Raw genomic sequence first — 24,708 nt, forward strand, 5'->3', positions numbered from 1 at the left:
CACACCGTAACTTTAGATGGCCTTTCTGTTCCATCAAGTGCAACAGTAAAAGACCTTGGTGTGATTATAGATTTCATAGTCTTCCATATGAAGCAAATGTGAATAAACAAGCTTCAGTTAGTCCTGAATGCAGCAACAAGAGTCTCCATTAGAACCAAAAGATACGAGCACATCACCCCTATCTTATACACACTGATAACATTTTTAAAATGATCTGTTTATTGTGATACCTTATTATTTATTAGCAATAACAGAGAGAGAAACAGCTCAGGTGGAACAGGATGTAAATAGTACACTATTACTATTATGTTAAAAGATATGAACACTACTTGAGTTTAGGTGTGATGTATATTCTATAAGTGTTTTTAGAGAATAACACACCCACCCTTCTTCAATCGCTCATCTAACTCTTTTTTTGTGCTGTCTAACACTGCTTGTGTACTGTCTAACTCTTTTTTTGCACTCTTGTAAAGCTCATTGAGAAGGTCATAATCCTTTTCATGCTTTGTAATCAGTTCTTGTATGCGGGTTTCCAGCAGAGTTTTTAAATCATTGAAGTGTTCGGCCTGGATACGAGCCTCAGCTTCATATCTGTTTTTCATTTCTTTCTCCTTTTCTTCATATTGTTTTTTCATTTCGTCCCGCTCCTGATCTTCCTTTTCTTTTCTCACTTTTTCTTCTCTTTCCCTTCTTTTAATTTCCTCCTGCCTTTCTCTCTCTATCTCCTCTCTCTGTTTTTGAAGATTCCTTCTCTCTTCTTCTCTTCTCTCCTTCTCCTCGCGGATTTGCCTCTCCCATTCGGACTTCCTATTATTTTCTAGTTCCTCAAACTCCTTCTTTATTTTTAATTTGTTTTCCTCATACTCTCTCTCCCTCTGCTCTCTCTCTCTCCTTTCTGTCTCTTTCCATTGTTTTCTTTCTTTTTCTCTTTGAAGTCTGTCTTCTTCCCTTTCCTTTTTAAACTGCTTCCTCATTCTCTCCTGGTAGTCTTCCTGTTCTCTTTGTTCTCTTTTGTGTCTCTCTATTGTTCTATTGTATTCTTCTTTCCATCCCAGTTCTCGTTCTTGTAGTTTTCTTTCAATATCTTCTTTTATCTCTTCTTTACTGTTTTCTGCCTCCTCCATTTTCCTCTTCCACTTTTCCATCTCTTCCTCTTGTTCCTTTCTTCTCATTTGTTCTTCTTCTTCTCTCTTTTTAATCTCTTTTTCCTGCTTGATCTTTAATTCTTCCATTGCTTGCTTTTGTTCATGTTCCAAATGTTCTTTATCTTTTCTCTCTTTCTCTGCCCTCTTTCTGTCTTCCTCATCTCTCTCAGTCTGCAGTTTGAGAAATTGTTTCTTTTGATCTTCCATTTCTTTTTTTATTTCCTCCAATTGTCTTTCCTTCTTTGCCTTTTGCTCTTTTTCCTCCTCTTCCCTTCTCTGCTCCTCCACTCTCTGTCGCTCCCTCGCTTCGTTTTCTTTTCTCTCATACTCCTGTTTTAAAAGTTCTTCCTTCTCTTTAAACATGTTTTCACTTTTTAACTTTTCCTCCTCCATCACTGTTCTCTCTTTCTCTAGTTTTTTCTTGATCTGCTCCAGTTCTTCCTTATGTTTGGCCTCCAGTGCCTCCTTTTCAGCCTGCATCTGTTCTTCTTTCTCCTTTAATATATCCTGCTGTTTCTGCTGTATCGACATCTCTGCCATCTCAAACATCTCATTTGTAAAGTAATTGTTTCTGTCAAACCCAATCATTTCTTCCATCTTTCTCAGAAGCTCAGTGACCTGGGTAAAGTCATTTTTCTCTTTGTTATTAAACACGTGAACTCTTTTACCACAGTCTCTGATTAGCTTTAAGACACCTCTATGGTCACAGTTGTTTACATAATCTCCAATTGTCTGATCATCTTCCAGATCATCTCCTCTAGTAAACAGCACTATGGAGTATTTAGTAGCTTCAGCACCAAACATTTTCTTGATCAGACTCAGTGTTTCCATCTCTTCCTCTGTAATTCTTCCCACACTCAACACAATGAGGAACACGTGAGGTCCAGGTGCTGACAGTGAGATGCATTTCACAATTTCTTCTGTTGTTTCTTCATTTGTTAGTGTTGTGTCAAAAAGTCCTGGAGTGTCAATGACAGCAATAGGTTTGCCCTGAACTTCTCCAACAGACTTCTGGCAGAATTTTGTCACAGATGACATACTGGCACTGCAATTGAATGTTCGTCCTCCTAGGATGGTGTTTCCTGAAGCACTTTTCCCATTTCCTGTTTTCCCAATCAGCACTATTCTCAGACACCTGGGATCGGATGGTTCACCCTCAGCACCTGAACATGACGCAGTGGAAAAAGTAAATTTTTTGAGTTAGAATACAACTTTTAAATATACATAATGTGTCCTCTTAAAAATAGCTACTAAGAAGTAAATGTGAGCCTGAAGTTCTGCTGAAAGTTCACCTGACATTAACTCATCTGTACACTAAAGCTTATTATATAACAATTTTATAAAAAATAATTTTATTTATTTATAAATACATGTACATACAGTACTGACCTTTTATTTGTGTAAAAATTTAAGACATGGTAGTATTAATGCTTGGTTTTAGGAAGGGCCCATAGGCACCCCTGATAACTGGTCTACCCCTTCCCAAACTCTGTGGTAAAAACTTTGCTCAAACATACATTTATTTTTTAATTCCAGTGTAAACAACTTCAATTTTAGTACCACAACTAAGACCATGATTCCACTGCAGTAGTACATGTTTTATTAACCACTGGATATCATCTACTCACCTGTTTGCAGTTGTTTGGTCTTGAGTTGTTGGATTGTCTTCTCCATTTCAGACAGTCTGCTCTCTAGCTCTATTCTAACTCCATCTTTCTGTGCTTCAATATACATGAGGAGAGAATAAAGATTTTTCACATTCACCTTCTCTGTTATTTGTTTCAACAGTGACAGCACTTGTTTGGGTCTGTCATGGGTTAAACTCATCTTCAGGATTATATATCTTCCTCCACACATGCTGCGAAGTTGTTCAGTCTCTGAACTTTGCTCTACAAACCGAACTGCAGCTTCATCTGTTCCATACGTGTTGGTAAAGAGGATTATGGTGTGGTGATTAACTCTGGAGCTGAAGAGTCTCTGGATCATCTGTATTTCTGCTTTTTCTTCATCAGTGAGAGGACCAACAGGGACAGTAATGAGGAAAGCATGAACTCCAGGATCACAGGCAGAGACACAGCGTAGAGTCTGAGACATCACTTCTGAGAGCTCCGTGTTGTAGAGAGTGGGCATCTCCACCAGTGTGACCAGGTGTTTACACACTTCTCCTTTCCTGATCACACACACTGAGCCGGACTCAGCTCTCGGTTCTCTCTGTCCCAGTAGGAGATCTGATATGGAGGCCTTCAGAGCTCCATTACTTCCACACAGCACCAAGTTCAGTTCTGGCCATAAAGAAGCACTTTCTGACACTGAAATCAGATAAGCATTGTCATTTATGCATAATGATGAAATACATGCTAAATATATACACTTGTATCCTGCCTCTCAGACTGTAAACCATCATCTTTAACTGTTTACACAAATGTTAAATCGGTTTTGTTTGTTTGTTAAGTCCTGTCATGGTTTATGTTGCAGTGCCACTAAGAAGACCCTTTGAGTGTGTTCACACAACATCCTGATGTGTCCTGACAAGACATGCAATAAGCCCTACAAGTACCAGTATAAACACAAAAAATCTACCATCCCACTAAACTTATGATTGACACAGGCCCTCTATTGCACAGCTGATAATATTATTCTATACTCTGCTATTCTACTTAACCCTGGAATGGAAATGCAGTACTTTTCCTGTCTTTTTCAAGCCAGAGTTTCCAAATATTTTAATAATTTATTGCAATAAAAAAGTAATAAAATTACAACACACGAGTTACAGAAGTTAATTAAGTTTCTGTCAAGGATCTTTATACATCTCCTGTTCCTTGGTGTGCACGAGACATGATTTCTGCTCTCAACAGCACCCGCATGGCCTCAACATTGCCTCCACCTTTTGCAGAGGCTGAGAAGAGCCAAATTCACCTTCATCCGTTTTTACCAAGTCTTATAACCCCATTCCACAGAGCCGAATTTGCTACCAACCTGTCCCAACATCTCTGAAGTCACTGTGTCGGTACCAGTTTGGATAATTTGAATTCGTAAGAACATGAGAATGACTCCACAGTGCATTTTGACATCGGGCAATAATAAAGTATTATTGACATAATAACGTTTCAATAGAGTGCTGCTAAGGAATTTAAAGATGTTTGATCAGTGATGGCTGGTGCAAAAAATTTTTGTGGGGGCGCAAACAAAATTTAAATTGTAATAAATCGCATAGAAATAGCCATTAGAAGTGCTGGAAAAGCGCGAGTGTAAGCTTACATCACATGCTTTTTAAAAATTTACGTGCCTACATTAGACACTTGTTTGTCCGATGCCCAATTTACAGTTTATGTTTTTTAAATAGTAAATAAATTATGTTAAGAAATACAGCGAAATATTTTGACTAAATGACATTCATTATCAAAATAAATAAATATTGTGTTTAATAATTACATGTTAAGGTAGCATTCTTCTCTGCCTAACTTTAAGGGGGGGGGGGCGCCCCAGCGCCCCTTATTGACCAGCCGCCACTGTGTTTGACTGATAATTGATAATGGAACCATACAGTCACTATGGACATGAAAAAAATTTACACAATGCTATTACTGAGATGTTAAAGATATGATAATGACCTCATATCGTCCCAGTAACAGATAAACACCGACCTATAGACATTAAAGGAATAGGACATATGTCTTTTCACATACACAGGTATCCTGTAGCTGGAGCGGCATGAAACTCCACGCTGTTCTCTCCAAGTAAAGAAAAATAATATTCATGTAATCCAGTTTAAATTAAAACACTTTTCTTATCAGACAATAAGAAATTAATCACATGCGAAAATGTGATAGGAGGCAGGAGTATTAACCAAAGAGGGAAAGACATGTCAGTATTTGCAGTGACATTAAAATATTTGCATTGAGTTTAATCATGTAGCATGGTAAATATTCAGAAGACACTTAAGGCCTAATAAACATAATTAAGAGAAAATTGCACACATGGGCATGAGAGAGAGAGAGAGAGAGAGAGAGAGAAACACACAATCATAGAGTCAGCACAATCCCACCTTGTATTTGGGATCTTTATTTTTCTTCTCTCATTCTTTAGTATCAATAATGATTTTTCTGTGACTGTACATTCTCTATTCATTACTATTATTATTTTTATTATTATTGTTACCTTTGCTTTTTGCGTTTTTTCTTCAGTAGTTTTCATCCCTTCTGTCACTTTATGTTTGCCTTCACAGTGAAATACATGTATATATTTTTAATCTGTTTATTTCAGTGGTTTTTATGACTTGATTCTGAGCTCCAGCAGTACGAGTGTTTGCAGGAGCCATCAAACGTTACACATGATATTGTGTGTGTTTTGTAGGATTCTCTCTTAATCAAGTGTGTTATCACCTGCATGTTCTCATGAGTATAAATAGTGATGCAGTGTTATGTGTTTGATTAAACTCAATGCAGATATTGTAATTTCCTCAGTTCTCCTAGAGTATACAGAACCTCGGAGCGGTCGGAGCGTCACTTGCATGTGCACACAAAACCATGCCTTTATTTTCTAAATCTCACTCCAAGCTTTTCTAAAATGTTGGCACCTATGCCACATATATTTTAAGAATAAAAAAAAGGTAACTTTGTCATCAGACTTTATTATGAAATGAACAGGAATGATTAAACCATAGACATGTTACATTGGACTTTCACATGTAATATATCTTTCAATCATGTTTAATCATCACTATTTTCCTTGAAGGTCCCACACATCCCATTTTTCATTAAATGTTAATATGATCTTTAGGGTCCTAATGAAAAGTTTGTATTATACGTTAATTAAAAATTCAAAAGGATTGTGTAAAAAAAAACACTACTTTTACCTGGTAAAAACTAGCTCTGTTCTCAGCAACCTGTTTCAGTACATGCTAATTTAAATGCTCATGACCTCTGCTGACTCCCCCCAACCAACCCCCCCCCCCACAACGCAGTGCTTTGTGGGTAATGCAGTCCAAACTGGAAAACGCTGTAATATAGAGCCCGAGCCTGTTTTCTTCAGTCGTTTTTGGTTTGATTTAAGTACAGAACCTACGCGGAAGTTGGTAATATCGCCTGACAACGCAAAAATTAAAAGAATGGACATGCATCGTCTCAATTTGTCTTTCTCATCACTGCATGGGCATGAATTAACGGGCTGTTACGCTGCCGCGAGCAACAACAACAACAAAAACCGGAGAAGCTTACCGAGAGAGATACGGACGCGATGTGTTTACTGATGTGTTTACATGACTTCTTAATCTTCGACAGACATCGTTATAAACCATCTAACGTAACAAAGGTAAGCATTATATAGTTTTCCGACTACGTACACAGTTTGCAACTAGACAATCACCTCAATGCATTGTTTATTATAAACGGGCGATTAGGGATTATATAGAGACGGATGTACATAGAGAAGAAGCCATAACCATGTTCTATGAGAGTATAAGTTAACTTACACTCCGCATTCATCGTGATTATTAGAAAAGGCGATCTGCAAAGAGTCATAGTAAAATAAATCGCACTCACTGAGCCTGGTGAAGATGAAGCAGGAACACGAAGCGTTAGTACAGATCTATTTTTAGGAGCAGCTTCCTAGTAAAACCTGCTTTATATTGACCCGCGTTTATAAAGCAGTCTGGTGAGAAATGATTATCGCAAACATGAACGCATTTAGGTAAATCAGCGGGGACGTTAGCTTTAAAAACTAAATTCAGCCACTGCGTCCTCAGTGGCTCAGATACCTAACCCTAGGTAGGTACCCTAGGTCACTAACCCTAGGTAGTGAATGATGACTGCTGTGTTCGCTATTACACCCAACAACTGTACACAACACTCGCTTAGGCGTCATTTTGCTCCAGCGGCGAAAAACAATGGCCGACAGCTTCTTCTCACTTGGGGCGGGTCTTTGCTAAAACACCAGTGTCAATCAACTTGTGTAGGAGCGGCCTCTTGTGGTGTGGCGTCACATCGACAGGCTTTTGCGATTGGCCTGATTTCAGAAGGGGGATGTTACTGTAATAAACGAAAAGAAAACCACTGGGCGGCTCTTTATCATCGTAGAGTGGTTGTGTACGCACTCTCCTAACACACAGTTCAGTCCAAACAGCTTAAAAAAGTGCATGTAGGCCTGTATGACCCCTTTAATATCATTTTGTTAATTTTGTCATTACTTCCATCAACATTCTCTAATGTACCAGACACACATTCATGCAATCATTCACACAAATACAATTTACTGACCATCCACTTAAATACTTACTGTGTGTAGACTGGTCTTTGACGCCACTCTTTATTGAGGAAATACCTTTAATTACATATAAAAAAAAGACTTATTACCAATCAGCCTTATAATATATTCTCTACAGATATAAACTTAGTTGTTTCATGTTTCCATGTGCATTTGTATTGTCTAAAGACTTTATTGAAATAATTAAGATATAGTTTCCCATGGTCTGTGTTTACATTTATGAAAATGCCTAAATACACCATCCTTCAGTTTTATACACTGTGTATGCGCCAAATTCATCATCTAACTACACACACATCACACACACACACAGTTTAAGGACTCTCTACACTCACTAAGTATTAGTTCTGTGTAGGTTACCTCACGATCTACACCAAGCCGTCCTCTGTCATTTTTCTGTTTTTTACTTAGTTTTTGCTTTCCAGTTTATGATTCAGTCTTGCTCTAGTTTATGTTGTTTGTAGATCATATCACCTTTGCCTGGTCTTCGCTACAGAGTCTAATTCATGTGTCTTTTTTTTTATTCTGTCATTGAAATTTCGGTTAACTTGCATCTTTCTGTCCATCTGTGATTTTATTTTTTATATAATACTTAATTAATAATGGGGGTGGCATGACTAAATTCTAACAAATAGCATCATCGGGTGACACGAAAAACAACAGAATTCAATATTTAATAAAAAAAATGTTCTCAATAAGTTAACCAACTTTTGGAAACCATTTGGGGAAAAATAAGTACACCCTTCCCACTCCTACAATCATTATGATAGTAAAGCAGTCAGGTGTTACGTCAGCAGCGGTACAGTGGCTTAGTGATTAGCACTGTAGCCTTGCACCTTCAGGATCTGGGTTTAATTCCCATCTCTGTGCGCATGGAATTTGCATGTTCTCCCTGTGCATAGTGAGATTCCTCCCACAGTCCAAAGACATGTAGTTTAGGTTAACTAGTGTTCCCAAATTGCCTGTAATGTGCGCATGTGTGTGTGTGACCTGCGATGGATTGGGATAGGCTCCAGGCCCCCTGCGACCCTGAATACAGGATAAAGCATTTTAGATGATGAATGAGTATATGACTGTTAAGTCTGCACAAAAATTGTTTATTTTCAAGAAGTGTTACTGCCTTTATAAAAGCAAAACATTTGGTAGTTTGGTGTTTTGAAAATCTCATGTGTGTTTACAAAAAAGGACATCACCCATGACTCCAAGAACCAAGTGTTTCTGATCATCAGTCTGGGGACGATTATAAGCCAAATTCACAATTCTACCCACATTGTGTACAAAGGGAGAGACTTCAAGACTGCTGTCAATCTGCCCATGAAGGGGCATCCCAGCAAATTGAGGCCAGACTCAGAGATATAAACACCCTGAGCTACTTCATGTGGCCTACAGGCCTCTATCAGCACATTCAATATTAGTCAATATGTCAAATTGAATAAATAAAAAAACACTGGTCTTTTTTTAAAATACAAGTCTGGATTTTATAGATGTGTGGCAAAGAAAAAGGCCCTTCTCTCTAAAAAATATGTAGCACAATAAAATCACATCTGGACAAACGTCCTAGATGTTCTGCTAGAGTTCTGGACTGTTTAGACCAAGGTGGAAGTGTGAGGACATCAACCACAGTGCTTTGTTTTGAGAAAAACCCAACACAGTGTGTCACCTCCCTCAGACGGTGATGAACTGGCGCAATCAATTAAAGTGTATAGAAATTAGTAAGGACCACAACTATGTTATTTAGATAAATATATACATAGACATGAAGGTGCAGTCACTTTTTATATCTATGCATAGAAGTAAGATGTAATGTACTGTAAATTTAAACTGAAATGAGAACTTACCGCTTTGTTTTACACGATCCAATATACCCATTGTGCATCTGTTTTGAGATAAGTCTCTGTTTTCCTTCCCCATCTTTCTTTCAGATGTGTGATGTTCTTCTTGCACATCCTCAAAAACTTCACATGCCAGATGAACTTCTCCATTGCTTTTAACAATGTTATCAATCATACTTAAGAGCAAATTGACTGATGTCTCATCATTCTTTAAATGGATACACCTCTCTTTTAATTCCTTCTTTATTGTGCGATAAGCCTTAGACTCTTGAGAAGTTTGAAAGGGAAACTGTTTACTGTCTTTCCTGATCAAAATACAATAGTTTATGGCTTGTTCACTGAAGAGGTTCAGGACATATTTCAGTCTTTTGTTGTCCTTTTTTGTAAAGTCATTAGACTGTACCACAAGTAAAAATGCATGAGGTCCCGGATCAGAAAGTGAAACACACTCTTTTACTCTCTGAGTGAGTTCCTCATCACGGAGTTGTGGCTGTAACAGATGAGGTGTGTTAATGATGGAAATGTGTCTTTGCTCCACATGTCCTCCCACTATGAAACTGCGCTGCACTGGATGATCTTCAGTTTCAAATGCTTCTGTTCTCAGGATGATGTTTCCCACTTTGCTGTTCTCTGAGATACTTTTCCCCAACACAACAATTCTCAGCTCAGACACTGCGAAAATATTAGAAAACAAAATAATAATAAACATTTTACTAAACAATAATCTATCATAAAGCTATATGACTGAGTTTGCAAATTACACTGGCACATATTTTACTTTCACACAACTTTATAGTTATTCATATTTTCATTTTATGTAATATAGAATCATTAGGTGTGGCAGTGTCTCTTTCATTCCCCTGCTGCGGCTCCCTGTGGCTTTGGAAAATTAATAATGAGTATTTAATAAAATGTATTTTACTCTTTCATTAGTACAATAGGCGGCATGGTGGTGTAGTGGTTAGCACTGTCACCTTGCACCTCCAGGGTCTGGGATTGATTCCCGGCCAGACTCGATTCCCGTCTCTGTGTGCATGGAGTTTGCATGTTCTCCCCGTGCTTGGTGGGTTTCCTCCGGGTACTCCGGTTTCCTCCCACAATACAAAGACATGTGCGTTAGGCTAATTGGAGTTCCCAAATTGCCCGTAGTGTGTGTGTGTGTGCCCTGTGATGGATTGGCACCCTGTCCCGGGTGTACCCTGCTTTGTGCCCTAAGCCTCCTGTGATACGCTCCAGGTCCCCGAGACCCTGAATACAGTATAAAGCAGTATAGAAGATGAGTAAGTGAGTAGTTTTTTTTTCAAATGTAATACTAAATTTAAAGATTATCGTGGTCTTGTAACATTAAAATAAAATGCTAAATTTTCTGTCGCTAGAAATATGAATCATAACCCGCGATGTGTGACACGCGCCGGCACGCAATTACTGCAATTTTTCGAGCCCTGAGCTGCGTTCTGTTCCTAAGTATACTTCACAGGGTGGTCCCTACTCCCTGCTCCGTTTATAGAAAATGTTGGTGAAGGGAATTTCCCTCGACAAAACTCCATCATTCGGAGCACCCTGATGTCACTTCCTCCGTATTATTGATAATAATAATAATTGATTAAAGCTATACAAATATTTATTTATTCTTTACAGATTACTAGTCTAGATAATAAACATTTCTTAATTTAAGTTTAAATTGTGTTATATTAATTTTATGTCATCGTCATTTTGTTTACTTTTGTAGCATTTTGTAGCATACAAGATGGCGCCGGTGAGGTCGGCTGCCGTCACGACTACTCCGACCACCTTTTCTTTGTTTTTGTTAACAAACCTCACCGGCGCCATCTTGTATGCTACAACATGCTACAAAAGTAAACAAAATGACAGCGTTTTTAAATCGGCAAAATTACCACCATTGAGTACATTGGATATGATAGAGACACTCTTGTTTCTATTGGTATACAATGTACTTACAATTCGAAGTTTTTAACTCAGTATCCGAGCTGGCCGAGTGAGATCATGAGGGAGAACAAACGAGCCGGCGTCAGACACAAGCTGAGAGCCCATGCACACGGCACACCCCTGCCTAGCATCCTGCTCGCCAATGTCCAATCACTGGAAAACAAGCTCGACGACCTCAGGGCCAGGATAAAGTTCCAGAGAGACATTCGGGACTGCAATCTCCTCTGCTTCACCGAGACATGGCTGAACCCAGCGGTGCCGGACCACGCCATTCAGCCGGCCGAGTTCTTCTCGGAGGCGGCGTGTGTTTAATGGTGAACAGCAGCTGGTGCAACAGCGCGAGCGTTGTTCCTCTCACATGCTCCTGCACACCAAATCTGAAACTACTGTCCATTATGTGTCGTCCTTTTTATCTACCTCGGGAGTTTACATCGGTCATAATCAGCGCCGTTTATATTCCACCACAAGCGGACACGGACACTGCCTCATGCGAGCTGCAGGACGCACTCGATGACGAAGACTGGGACATGTTCCGAAACAGCTCCAATGATGACGTCAGCGTGTTTACGGAAGCGGTTGTGGGATTAATTGGGAAACTAGCGGATGATACCATGGAGAAAAACACTATTAGAACGTTTTCCAACCAGAAGCCGTGGGTGGATAAAACCATCCGCGACGCTCTGAGATCTCGCACCGCTGCCTACAACACGGGACTTGCATCAGGGGACATGGAAACGTACAAGGCTGCATCATACAACGTCCGGAAGGCGGTGAAAGAGGCGAAGCAGTGCTACGGGAGAAAACTAGAGTCACAACTCCAACAGAGTTAGCGGCGCTAACGGCTGCAGACAGGAAGACACTGCCAGCACCGGAAACGCGTTCATCATCACCGAGCATGACGTGAGGAGAGCCTTCAAGAGAGTGAACACCAGGAAAGCAGCAGGACCAGACGGCATCTCAGGCCGTATTCTCAGAGCCTGCGCAGACCAGCTAGCACCTGTGTTTACTGAGATATTCAACATCTCTTTATCTCAGTCGGTGATCCCCACATGCTTTAAAGAGTCCATCATTGTTCCTGTCTCGAAGAAACCCCACCCTGCTTCTCTCAATGACTATCGCCCTATAGCCCTCACCTCAGTAGTGATGAAGTGCTTTGAACGCCTGGTCAGAGACTTCATCATTTCTTCACTATCGGACACACTCGACCCACTACAGTTTGCTTACCGTCCAAATCGTTCCACAGAGGATGCCATCTCTCATCTACTCCACACATCACTTACTCACTTGGACACTTGAAGGGGGAATTATGTTAAAATGCTCTTCATCGACTACAGCTCTGCATTTAATACCATAATTCCCTCCACACTCACCACCAAGCTGGAGCACCTGGGACTCAGCTCATCTATGTGTCAGTGGATCTCCGACTTCCTAACTGGCAGACCACAGGCAGTAAGGATGGGTGGACATGTCTCAGCCTCACTTACTCTCAGCACTGGAGCCCCCCAGGGGTGTGTTCTGAGCCCCCTGCTGTACTCTTTGTACACATATGACTGTGTGGCCACTACCAGCTCCACCACCATCATTAAGTTTGCTGACGACACCGTCATGGTGGGCCTGATCTCTGATAACAACGAGACGGCCTACCTGAAGGAGATTAGGAATCTGAAGAACTGGTGCCAGAGGAACAACCTCCTTCTAAACGTCAGTAAGACAAAGGAGTTGGTAGTGGACTTCGGCACCAAGCGGGAGAGGAACTACCAGACCCCCGTCATCAACGAGAGCCCAGTGGAGAGAGTGGACAGCTTCAAATACCTCGGTGTTCACATCATGCAGGGCCTGTCATGGTCCTGTCACAACAACACCGTGGTGAAAAAGGCCGACAGGGTCTCTATCATTTCAGACGGTTGAGAGACTTCCGACTGCCCTCTAAGGTGCTCAGGAACTTTTACTCCTGCACCATAGAGAGCATCCTGACGGGAAACATCTCAACCTGGTTCGGGAACAGCACCATGCAGGACAGACGAGCTCTACAGAGGGTGGTGCGATCAGCTGAGCGCATCATCCGCACCGAGCTCCCTAACCTGCACTCAATCTACAGCAGGCGGTGCTGGACCAAGGCCAGGAAGATTGTGAAGGATCTCAGCCATCCCAACAATGGACTGTTCTCTCTGTTGAGGTCAGGAAAGCGATTCCGCTCCCTAAGGGCCAACACAGAGAGACTATGGAGGAGCTTCTTCCGGCAGGCGATACGGTCTCTCAATCACACCACCACACAGTACTGACCCACACATATGGTTTTTACACACACACTGGACATGCTGGACATTCGTTTACACTAGTGGCCACTGCACAACTACACCTGGTGGTCATCATATCACTCTGTCACAAGTCACTTTAAATAATCACTTTTAAGCATATTTTGCACCGCACTAGACACTTTAAATATGTGGATTGCAGAAACGTTGGACATTACCATTACCATTTTTTCATTACCATTTATTCTAACACCATTCCACACAAAAATTACATTAATATATACCTACCCATTCAGCTGCTCTTATTCTTCTATATTTCTTCATACATTCTTCAAATATTTTCTATATTGTGTATTTTTGTTGTACAGTTATTTTTTTGTTTTTTAACTTTAGTTTTTATATTTTATTTTATTCTTTCCAAGTTTAACTTACCCTTTATTTTATTTTTCATATTTATTTCCTATTCTTATTCATATTCTTAGGTCACGAGCAGTTGTCTAAGCGTTTCACTGCATATCGTACTGTGTATGACTGTGTATGTGACAAATAAAATTTGAATTTGAGAATTTTTCTTTTACACTGTATATTGACATCGGCGCAACCAGTGTCCATATACAGTGGTGTGAAAAACTATTTGCCCCCTTCCTGATTTCTTATTCTTTTGCATGTTTGTCACACAAAATGTTTCTGATCATCAAACACATTTAACTATCAGTCAAAGATAACACAAGTAAACACAAAATGCAGTTTTTAAATGATGTTTTTTATTATTTAGGGAGAAAAAAAATCCAAACCTACATGACCCTGTGTGAAAAAGTAATTGCCCCCTGAACCTAATAACTGGTTGGGCCACCCTTAGCAGCAATAACTGCAATCAAGCGTTTGCGATAACTTGCAACGAGTCTTTTACAGCGCTCTGGAGGAATTTTGGCCCACTCATCTTTGCAGAATTGTTGTAATTCAGCTTTATTTGAGGGTTTTCTAGCATGAACCGCCTTTTTAAGGTCATGCCACAACATCTCAATAGGATTCAGGTCAGGACTTTGACTGGGCCACTCCAAAGTCTTCATTTTGTTTTTCTTCAGCCATTCAGAGGTGGATTTGCTGGTGTGTTTTGGGTCATTGTCCTGCTGCAGCACCCAAGATTGCTTCAGCTTGAGTTGACGAACAGATGGCCGGACATTCTCCTTCAGGATTTTTTGGTAGACAGTAGAATTCATGGTTCCATCTATCACAGCAAGCCTTCCAGGTCCTGAAGCAGCAAAACAACCCCAGACCATCACACTACCACCACCATATTTTACTGTTGGTATGATGTTCTTTTTCTGAAATGCTGTTTTACTTTTACGCCAGATGTAACGGGAGACGCACCTTCCAAAAAGTTCAACTTTTGTCTCGTTTGTCCACAAGGTATTTTCCCAAAAGTCTTGGCAATCATTGATATGTTTTTTAGCAAAATTGAGACTAGCCTTAATGTTCTTTTTGCTTAAAAGTGGTTTGCGCCTTGGAAATCTGCCATGCAGGCCGTTTTTGCCCAGTCTCTTTCTTATAGTGGAGTCGTGAACACTGACCTTAATTGAGGCAAGTGAGGCCTGCAGTTCTTTAGATGTTGTCCTGGGGTCTTTTGTGGCCTCTCGGATGAGTTGTCTCTGCGTTCTTGGGGTAATTTTGTTCGGCCGGCCACTCCTTGGAAGGTTCACCACTGTTCCATGTTTTTGCCATTTGTGAATAATGGCTCTCACTGTGGTTCGCTGGAGTCCCAAAGCTTTAGAAATGGCTTTATAACCTTTACCAGACTGATAGATCTCAATTACTTTTGTTCTCATTTGTTCCTGAATTTCTTTGGATCTTGGCATGATGTCTAGCTTTTGAGGTGCTTTTGGTCTACTTCTCTGTGTCAGGTAGCTCCTATTTAAGTGATTTCTTGATTGAAACAGGTGTAGCAGTAATCAGGCCTGGGGGTGGCTACAGAAATTGAACTCAGGTGTGATAAACCACAGTTAAGGTATTTTTTAACAAGGGGGGCAATCACTTTTTCACACAGGGCCATGTAGATTTGGATTTTTTTTCTTCCTAAATAATAAAAACCATCATTTAAAAACTGCATTTTGTGTTCAATTATGTTATCTTTGACTAATAGTTAACGATTTTTGATGAGCAGAAACATTTACAGTAAGTGTGACAAACAATAGTTTTTCACACCACTGTATACTGTACACCACCAGACACTTTTGGAACTTAACTTTTGGTAAACTGCATAAAAAGCTACACGACCTCGGACTTCTACAGGAACTAGGCCTCCAGGCCTTGGCCTGATGCCGGAGGAGGGGACATCGGAAGCCGTGGGCAAGGAAACAGAAGTGGTTTGAAAAAAACAATCTTTTCAGTAATCTTGACTATAAAAGGAAGATTTGATATTGGTCTGTAGATGCTTATGATTACTCAGAAGTGGCTTAACAACTGCAGTTTTCAGAGAATTCGAAAAAGTCCCAGAGAGAAGTGAGGTGTTCACCACTTCTAAAAGATCTGCTTCTAAACAGTCTGCTGAACTCTGAACTCAAATAAGTAACAGATTAACGAACTTAAAGAGTAAAGACTGTGGACAAGTGGTAGTCTGTATGATGAGTTTTTGCTCTTTTTGTGACGCTTTCCACCACAAACAAGTTTATTGTAATGAACAGTGGGTGGATCCTGTCTGTTTTCTTTATTCAAGTTTAAATGATTGTGCTGGCGCTTTGACATCGCAGCCATTTAATTACAAAAATGAAACTTTTTTTCAAATTTTTTTTTTTAAAATTGTGAACCAAACATATGAAAAAAAACCACACTGCTCAAATTAAAACCTTTTATTTAGATGTTTGTATACTATTTATTAGGGCACTCCACATATGGAATGGATTTGACTGACATACTGTACAGTACGCGCTAAATTACAGATGGTAAAAGTGAGTGGGTCCAATATCACTGGCCTTAAAAAGTGGGTGGGTCCTGTCTGCAATTAAAATGATCAATTCGCATCATTAGAAGGTCAATAAAGAAACTTGGATGGACTTATAGCAAAGCCCGGTAAGCATAATAATTTGACTATACAGTACATTATATTTCAGATTTAACACATGTATCTCTATATTTACTTGTGCGTGTGTTTTTTGTTTGTTTGTTTAGCACAGACCCTCTGATTCGGGACACCAACAAGGCCCTGCGTCTTACCCTGATGCAGCAGTGGATGGCTGCCAAAGAGACCTTTGACGATGTAATCTTTGCTGATGAAACAACTGTGGCTTTAATATAATGTACAGCACATTTTCCCTAATGAGATACAGTAGCTGAATAGTTGATTAATATGACTCAATGACAGTGTACTGCTGAGGTGGGGATCAACTGGGTGAAAACATGAGCTTAGTATGTTTCTTACGCCCTGTGTTCTGTTATTTTAGATTAACTTGTTTATGAAATGCTGACATGACAATTTCCTCTAACTAGTATTCCTTACATGCAGGTCTCCTGATCTCAACCCGATAGAGATGGTTTGGCACGCGCTGAAGGAGTTCGTCAGACATGAGGCTAAGCCACGGAACAAAGATGAGCTTCTTTAGGCCATTGTGACGTTCTGGGGAGATCGCTTGGACAAAATTGCGTGCAATAAATATATTGATCATCTTCAGAAGGGTTTGCCCGCCGTGGTACAGCGTAATGGGGGTGGGTGCTACTGAGATGTAAAAATGTAATTTGTTAAAATGTTTTCATTATTTATTAAAGAAAATTATGATGATCATAACAGCCTACTGTATGTCATTCTTATAATAACGCAAAAACACAAGCGCTGCGAAATGACATCAACGTCTGCTGATGCAGTAGCACGTCATGACAATGTTTGAATTTTATTATCATTTAGTTTTATTTATTTCAGCTAATAAATCTTCTACAAATTTAAAAAACAAAGTAGAAGAGGACACAAAAACCCTAGATGCATACTGTAGCTTTTCTTATTCTTCTTCTTTGTCTTTCGGCTGTTCCCTTTCAGGGGTCGCCACAGCGAATCATCTGCCTCCATCTAACCCTATCCTCTGCATCCTCTTCTCTCACACCAACTAACTTCATGTCCTCTCTCACTGCATCCATAAATCTCCTCTTTGGTCTTCCTCTAGACCTCCTGCCTGGCAGTTCCAACCTCAGCATCCTTCTACCGATATATTCACAATCTCTCCTCTGAACATGCCCAAACCACCTCAATCTGGCCTCTCTGACTTTATCTCCAAAACATCTAATGTGGGTTGTCCCTCTGATAAACTCATTCTTAATCCTATCCATCCTTGTCACTCCCAAAGAGAACCTCAACATCTTCAGCTCTGCTACCTCCAACTCTGCCTCCTGTCTTTTCTTCAGCACCACTGTCTCTAAGCCGTAGAGCATCGCTGGTCTCACCACTGTCCTGTACACCTTTCCTTTCATTCTCGCTGATACTCTTTTATCGCACAACACACCTGACACTTTTCTCCACCCATTCCAACCTGCCTGTACCCGCCTCTTCACCTCCTTTGAACACTCTCCGTTGCTCTGGACCGTTGACCCTAAGTACTTAAAATCCTGCACCTTCTTTACCTCTGCTCCCTGTAGCCTCACCGATCCTCCTGGGTCACTCTCATTTACACACATGTATTCCGTCTTGCTTCGGCTAACCTTAATTCCTCTGCTTTCCAGAGCATACCTCCACCTCTCCAAATTTTCCTCCACCTGTTCCCTGCTCTCGCTACAGAGCACAATGTCATCTGCAAACATCATAGTCCATGGGGACTCCTGTCTTACCTCATCTGTCATCCTGTCCATCACCAGAGCAAACAAAAAGGGGCTTAGAGCTGATCCTTGATGCAGACCCACCTCCACCTTAAACTCTTCTGTCACACCTACAGCACATCTCACCACTGTCTTACAGCTCTCATACATGTCCTGCACCACTCTAACATACTTCTCTGCCACTCCAGACTTCCTCTTACAATACCACAGCTCCTCTCTTGGCACCCTGTCATACGCTTTCTCTAAATCTAAAAAGACACAATGCAACTCCCTGTTACCTTCTCTGTACTTCTCCGCCAGCATCCTCAAAGCAAATACTGCATCTGATGTACTCTTTCTAGGCATAAAACCATATTGCTGCTCGCAAATGCTTACCTCTGCCCTTAACCTAGCTTCCACTACTCTTTCCCACAGCTTCATTGTCTGGCTCATTAGCTTTATACCTCTATAATTGCCACAGCTTTGCACATCTCCCTTGTTCTTAAAAATTGGCACCAATACACTTCTTCTCCATTCCTCTGGAATCCTCTCACTCTTCAAGATCTTGTTAAACAAACTTGTCAAAAACTCTACTGCCACCTCTCCTAAGCACTTCCAGACCTCCACAGGTATGTCATCAGGACCAACAGCCTTTCCACTCTTCATCCTCTTCAACGCCCTTCTCACCTCACTTCTACAAATATTTGCTACTTCCTGTTCCACAACAGTCACCTCTTCTACTCTTTGTTCTCTTTCGTTTTCCTCATTCATCAACTCCTTAAAGTACTCCTTCCATCTTCCCATCACCCTCCTGGCATCTGTCAGTACATTTCCATTTCTATCTTTAATCACTCTAACCTGTTGCACATCCTTCCCATCTCTATCTCTCTGCCTTGCCAACCTGTACAGATCCCCCTCTCCCTCCTTACTGTCTAGCCTAGCATACAAGTCCTCATATGCTCTTTGTTTGGCCTTTGCCACCTCTACCTTCACCTTACTCTGCATCTCCCTGTACTCCTGTCTACTCTCTTCAGTCCTCTCAGTGTCTCATTTCCATCCTCTTTGCAAAGTCCACCACCATCTGTCCTTCTACATTCCTGTCCTGAAAACCAAACCTGCCCATCACATTTTCATCACCTCTGTTCCCTTCCCCAACATGTCCATTGAAGTCTGCACCAATCACCACTCTTTCACCTCTGGGGATGCTCTGCATCACTTCATCTAACTCACTCCAGAATTTCTCCTTCTCTTTTAACTCACATCCTACCTGTGGGGCATACAGTGGTGTGAAAAACTATTTGCCCCCTTCCTGATTTCTTATTCTTTTGCATGTTTGTCACACTTAAATGTTTCTGCTCATCAAAAACCGTTAACTACTAGTCAAAGATAACATAATTGAACACAAAATGCAGTTTTTAAATGAAGATTATGTTATTAAGCGAGAAAAAAAACTCCAAATCTACATGGCCCTGTGTGAAAAAGTAATTGCCCCCCCTTGTTAAAAAATAACTTAACTGTGGTTTATCACACCTGAGTTCAATTTCTGTAGTCACCCCCAGGCCTGATTACTGCCACACCTGTTTCAATCAAAAAATCACTTAAATAGGAGCTACCTGACACAGAGAAGTAGACCAAAAGCACCTCAAAAGCTAGACATTATGCCAAGATCCAAAGAAATTCAGAAAAAAATGAGAACAAAAGTAATTGAGATCTATCAGGCTGGTAAAGGTTATAAAGCCATTTCCAAAGCCTTGGGACTCCAGCGAACCACAGTGAGAGCCATTATCCACAAATGGCAAAAACATGGAACAGTGGTGAACCTTCCCAGGAGTGGCCAGCCGACCAAAATTACCCCAAGAGCGCAGAGACAACTCATCCGAGAGGCCACAAAAGACCCCAGGACAACAACTAAAGAACTGCAGGCCTCACTTGCCTCAATTAAGGTCAGTGTTCACGACTCCACCATAAGAAAGAGACTGGGCAAAAACGGCCTGCATGGCAGATTTCCAAGGCGCAAACCACTTAAGCAAAAAGAACATCAAGGCTCGTCTCAATTTTGCTAAAAAACATCTCAATGATTGCCAAGACCTTTGGGAAAATACCTTGTGGACCGACGAGACAAAAGTTTAACTTTTTGGAAGGTGCGTGTCCCGTTACATCTGGCGTAAAAGTAACACAGCATTTCAGAAAAAGAACACCATACCAACAGTAAAATATGGTGGTGGTAGTGTGATGTTCTGGGGTTGTTTTGCTGCTTCAGGACCTGGAAGGCTTGCTGTGATAGATGGAACCATGAATTCTACTGTCTACCAAAAAATCCTGAAGGAGAATGTCCGGCCATCTGTTCGTCAACTCAAGCTGAAGCGATCTTGGGTGCTGCAGCAGGACAATGACCCAAAACACACCAGCAAATCCACCTCTGAATGGCTGAAGAAAAACAAAATGAAGACTTTGGAGTGGCCTAGTCAAAGTCCTGACCTGAATCCTATTGAGATGTTGTGGCATGACCTTAAAAAGGCGGTTCATGCTAGAAAACTCTCAAATAAAGCTGAATTACAACAATTCTGCAAAGATGAGTGGGCCAAAATTCCTCCAGAGCTCTGTAAAAGACTCGTTGCAAGTTATCGCAAACACTTGATTGCAGTTATTGCTGCTAAGGGTGGCCCAATCAGTTATTAGGTTCAGGGGGCAATTACTTTTTCACACAGGGCCATGTAAGTTTGGATTTTTTTTCTCCCTAAATAATAAAAACCATCATTTAAAAACTGCATTTTGTGTTTACTTGTGTTATCTTTGACTAATAGTTAAATGTGTTTGATGATCAGAAACATTTAAGTGTGACAAACATGCAAAAGAATAAGAAATCAGGAAGGGGGCAAATAGTTTTTCACACCACTGTAGCCACTAACAACATTAAACATTATCCCTTCAATTTCCAGCTTCAGACTCATCACCCTATCTGATATTCTCTTCACCTCTAGAACATTCCTTACAAACTTCTCTTTCAGAATAACTCCTACTCCATTTCTTTTCCTATCCACACCATGGTAAAACAATTTGAACCCTGATCCTAAGCTTCTAGCCTTGCTACCTTTCCACCTGGTCTCCTGTACACACAGTATATCCACCTTTCTTCTCTGCATCATATCAACTAACTGTCTTCCCTTCCCTGTCATGGTCCCAACATTTAAAGTCCCTACTATCACTCCTAAACTCTTGCCTTTCCTCTTCTCTCTCTGCTTACGAACACGCCTTCCTCCTCTTCTTCTTCGACCAATTATTACACGATAAAATCTAGGGGCTTTTTTCCCCCACAGTAATCTTGGTTTGATGCATAATAGGTCGGAAATTAGACGAGCTGTACGGCTTAAGAAGGCCTTGGGCCTTCTATTACGTGTTAAAACAGAGATAAAGAAAGCTACAGGCACATCTGGGTTCCCGCTTGTTCTGTAAACATTTGTAAATGTTATTGCTATCGTAGCGGAGACCCAACACACATCTGTTTGTTTTTTTTACACCTAGACCGCTGTGAAGCATTAGCATGTTGCTAGCATTATGCTAACAATATGAGCAATAATAATTTTTATTTTTTTTTAAGTTAAATTAAGTTTTTAAGTTTAATGTGAATGTGTTTTAATCAAAATGGTCAGATTGTCCCTGATGAGCAAGACGAGGGCGACGGCGACAAGGGTGAGTTTTTTTTGGGGCATTTTTTCCTCTATACATCATCAAATTAAAGATGTGACCAAAGTCGACTTTAAAATTCTTTGTCAAACAACTTGAACTAATCCTAGTTCAATTTGTATGACAAAGTGTGGGATTAATCATTTAGGAATTACTAAAGATCTGAAGACATCATTAGAACTGTCTAACATTTGTGCTCATGAGTCTACAGGACGTAAAACATTGAACAAGTAGAGTGTCTATGGCAGGACAGCACAAAGGGAGCTGCTGCTTACTAAAAAGAACATCGCCGCACTGCTGAAGGTTGTAAAAGAGCACACTGACACTCCACAGTGGTATCAGCAAAATGTTTTGTGCACTGATTAAACCAAAATGTAACTATTTGGAAAGAACATGCAGCATATCTGACATAAAGATGTATTCCACTGTTTTGAAATGGTGATTATATATAGCCTTGCATGACTTCTGTATAGTAACATGTTAAATTATCCATTTTATATCAGGGACATCATTTCACTCTGCTGTGGCATTACATTACATTCCACTGAGGAAATAACATTTATAATTGTAACAGTATTTAAATAACCACATTATAACTTACTTGTGGGAGGTGGGCTCATACTTTTCCTTCTCCTCACACTCCGGTCTGATGGATCTGTGTATAAACACACTGTGATTTACTAACCACACAAAACACACTACAGGAACAATGTTTATTCTCTAAATTACTCTTTTATACATTTAGTTTATCTCCATATGGATCACATCTCCTGTCCCTAATGTCATATCTAATCATCATTAACTCTTAATAATCATATCCAAGGAAACACACAGTTATAAAGTGCTGATTAATAATTATATCCTACAGATACAGAAGTGTGTTCAGGTCATTAGATAAATATGAGTTATGATCTTCAACACTTATGGACATCTGAAACATTCCTCAGTTACAATAGGTGAGTGTTGGGGAAATACAATATTAATACTGCTTTCATTAATCATTAAATAAACATGTTCATGGTTTTCCTCCTATTGTGTGACTGAAGTCATAATTTTAGACTAAACAAGTGTTAGAGAAGTGAAACTATAATATAATAGATGACACACAGTAAGATGGCGTCCTGATCCTCTGACAGGAAACATACACGAACTGTGTTCCATTCACAGGGTCTACTCCCTACTGCCTACTGCCTACTCCCTACTGCCTACTGCCTACTCCCTACTGCCTACTCCCTACTGTCTACTGTCTACTCCCTACTCCCTACTGTCTACTCCCTACTCCCTACTGTCTACTGTCTACTCCCTACTGCCTACTGCCTACTGTCTACTGCCTACTCCCTACTCCCTACTGCCTACTGTCTACTGCCTACTCCCTACTGCCTACTGTCTACTGCCTACTCCCTACTGTCTACTCCCTACTGTCTACTCCCTACTGTCTACTGTCTACTCCCTACTCCCTACTGTCTACTGCCTACTCCCTACTCCCTACTGCCTACTGTCTACTGCCTACTCCCTACTGTCTACTCCCTACTGTCTACTGTCTACTCCCTACTCCCTACTGCCTACTCCCTACTGCCTACTCCCTACTGCCTACTCCCTACTGCCTACTCCCTACTGCCTACTGCCTACTCCCTACTGCCTACTCCCTACTGCCTACTCCCTACTGCCTACTTCCTACTCCGTACTGCCTACTCCCTACTGCCTACTGCCTACTGCCTACTCCCTACTGCCTACTCCCTACTGCCTACTCCGTACTGCCTACTCCCTACTGCCTACTGCCTACTCCCTACTGCCTACTCCCTACTGCCTACTCCGTACTGCCTACTCCCTACTGCCTACTCCCTACTCCCTACTGCCTACTCCCTACTGCCTACTCCCTGCTCCCTACTGCCTACTCCCTACTGCCTACTCCCTACTGCCTACTCCCTGCTCCCTACTGCCTACTGCCTACTCCCTACTGCCTACTCCCTGCTCCCTACTGCCTACTGCATTCACACCTCCTGCTGAGGGAAGTTCCCTCTGTGTAGTGTACTTGGCAGGGTCCTTCAGGCCGATTGGAACACACCCACACTGTGTATTAACCTCCGCCTTCTTCAAGTGTCGCGTGTTTAAACATTAACACACACATGAAGTCAGTAACACTCAGTACTAATCTCACTACTGTAATGTAGAGTGTGTGTTTGTGTGTTTATGAGGATTATTATCCCTGGATCTCTCGGTCACAGCAGTTTAAGATGATTTAATGATATTTAATGAGATTTAATTCTTACCTTCAGCCGCCGCCGCCATTTCGGGTCTCTGATGAACAAACCGAAAGTAATAATACACACACACACCCACACACACACACACACACACAAACACACCGACCGCCATCTAGTGGTCTCTGTAAAATAGTGTTAGAAGATACTATGAGTTAGTGTAATTTAAACAGGTCTGTAATTACTGGATGTAAATAAGATCAGATGATTGTGATGGGTTTGTATATGAGTAATTATACCCTAGTGTGAGTGTAATATTAAAGTGAAGGTAATTAAAGCACTTTACACACTGAGTGAAATGTCTCTGTCTCTCCACACCACTGACTCAGGCTTCAGTTTATATATCAGTGTTTATTACATCATGCTGGAGGAACTGTGTTAAAACTCATTTATAATCACTGGGTTATATTTATACATTTATTAAATGTCCTTATCCAGAGACCCCCACACACACACACTCACACACACACACACACAACATGTCACGACCCGCTCGTTTAAGGTTGCAACATAAAAAGGGGATCACATCAAAATATATAATCAATTAAGA

General features: G+C 40.8%; 2 protein-coding genes across 2 annotated transcripts in view; one reads left to right on the forward strand and one right to left on the reverse strand.

The window, feature by feature from the left end:
• polr2f (RNA polymerase II, I and III subunit F) overlaps positions 1–24,708 on the forward strand; it is a 133,438-nt gene that overhangs the window by 27,318 nt on the left and 81,412 nt on the right. The gene's annotated exons all lie outside the window — the stretch shown is intronic.
• Positions 366–24,186, reverse strand: LOC128515571 (GTPase IMAP family member 8-like). The gene is made up of 5 exons (XM_053489659.1): positions 24,168–24,186; positions 9,245–9,910; positions 7,419–7,463; positions 2,774–3,427; positions 366–2,308 (listed from the first exon to the last, which is right to left on the reverse strand). The coding sequence occupies exons 1-5, from the start codon at positions 24,184–24,186 to the stop codon at positions 366–368; spliced, it is 3,327 nt and encodes a 1,108-aa protein (XP_053345634.1).

This window comes from Clarias gariepinus, chromosome 28, assembly GCF_024256425.1.
Source record: "Clarias gariepinus isolate MV-2021 ecotype Netherlands chromosome 28, CGAR_prim_01v2, whole genome shotgun sequence".
Taxonomy (NCBI): Eukaryota; Metazoa; Chordata; class Actinopteri; order Siluriformes; family Clariidae; genus Clarias; species Clarias gariepinus.

What these genes read in the sequence shown, in the direction of transcription:
- LOC128515571 (XM_053489659.1), bottom strand. An exon ending in GGATCGTGTAAAACAAAGCG is followed by an intron (nt 7,464 to 9,244) that starts GTAAGTTCTCAT and finishes ATGTAATTAAAG; the next exon opens with GTATTTCCTCAATAAAGAGT. An exon ending in CAAAGACCAGTCTACACACA is followed by an intron (nt 3,428 to 7,418) that starts GTAAGTATTTAA and finishes CTTTATGGCCAG; the next exon opens with AACTGAACTTGGTGCTGTGT.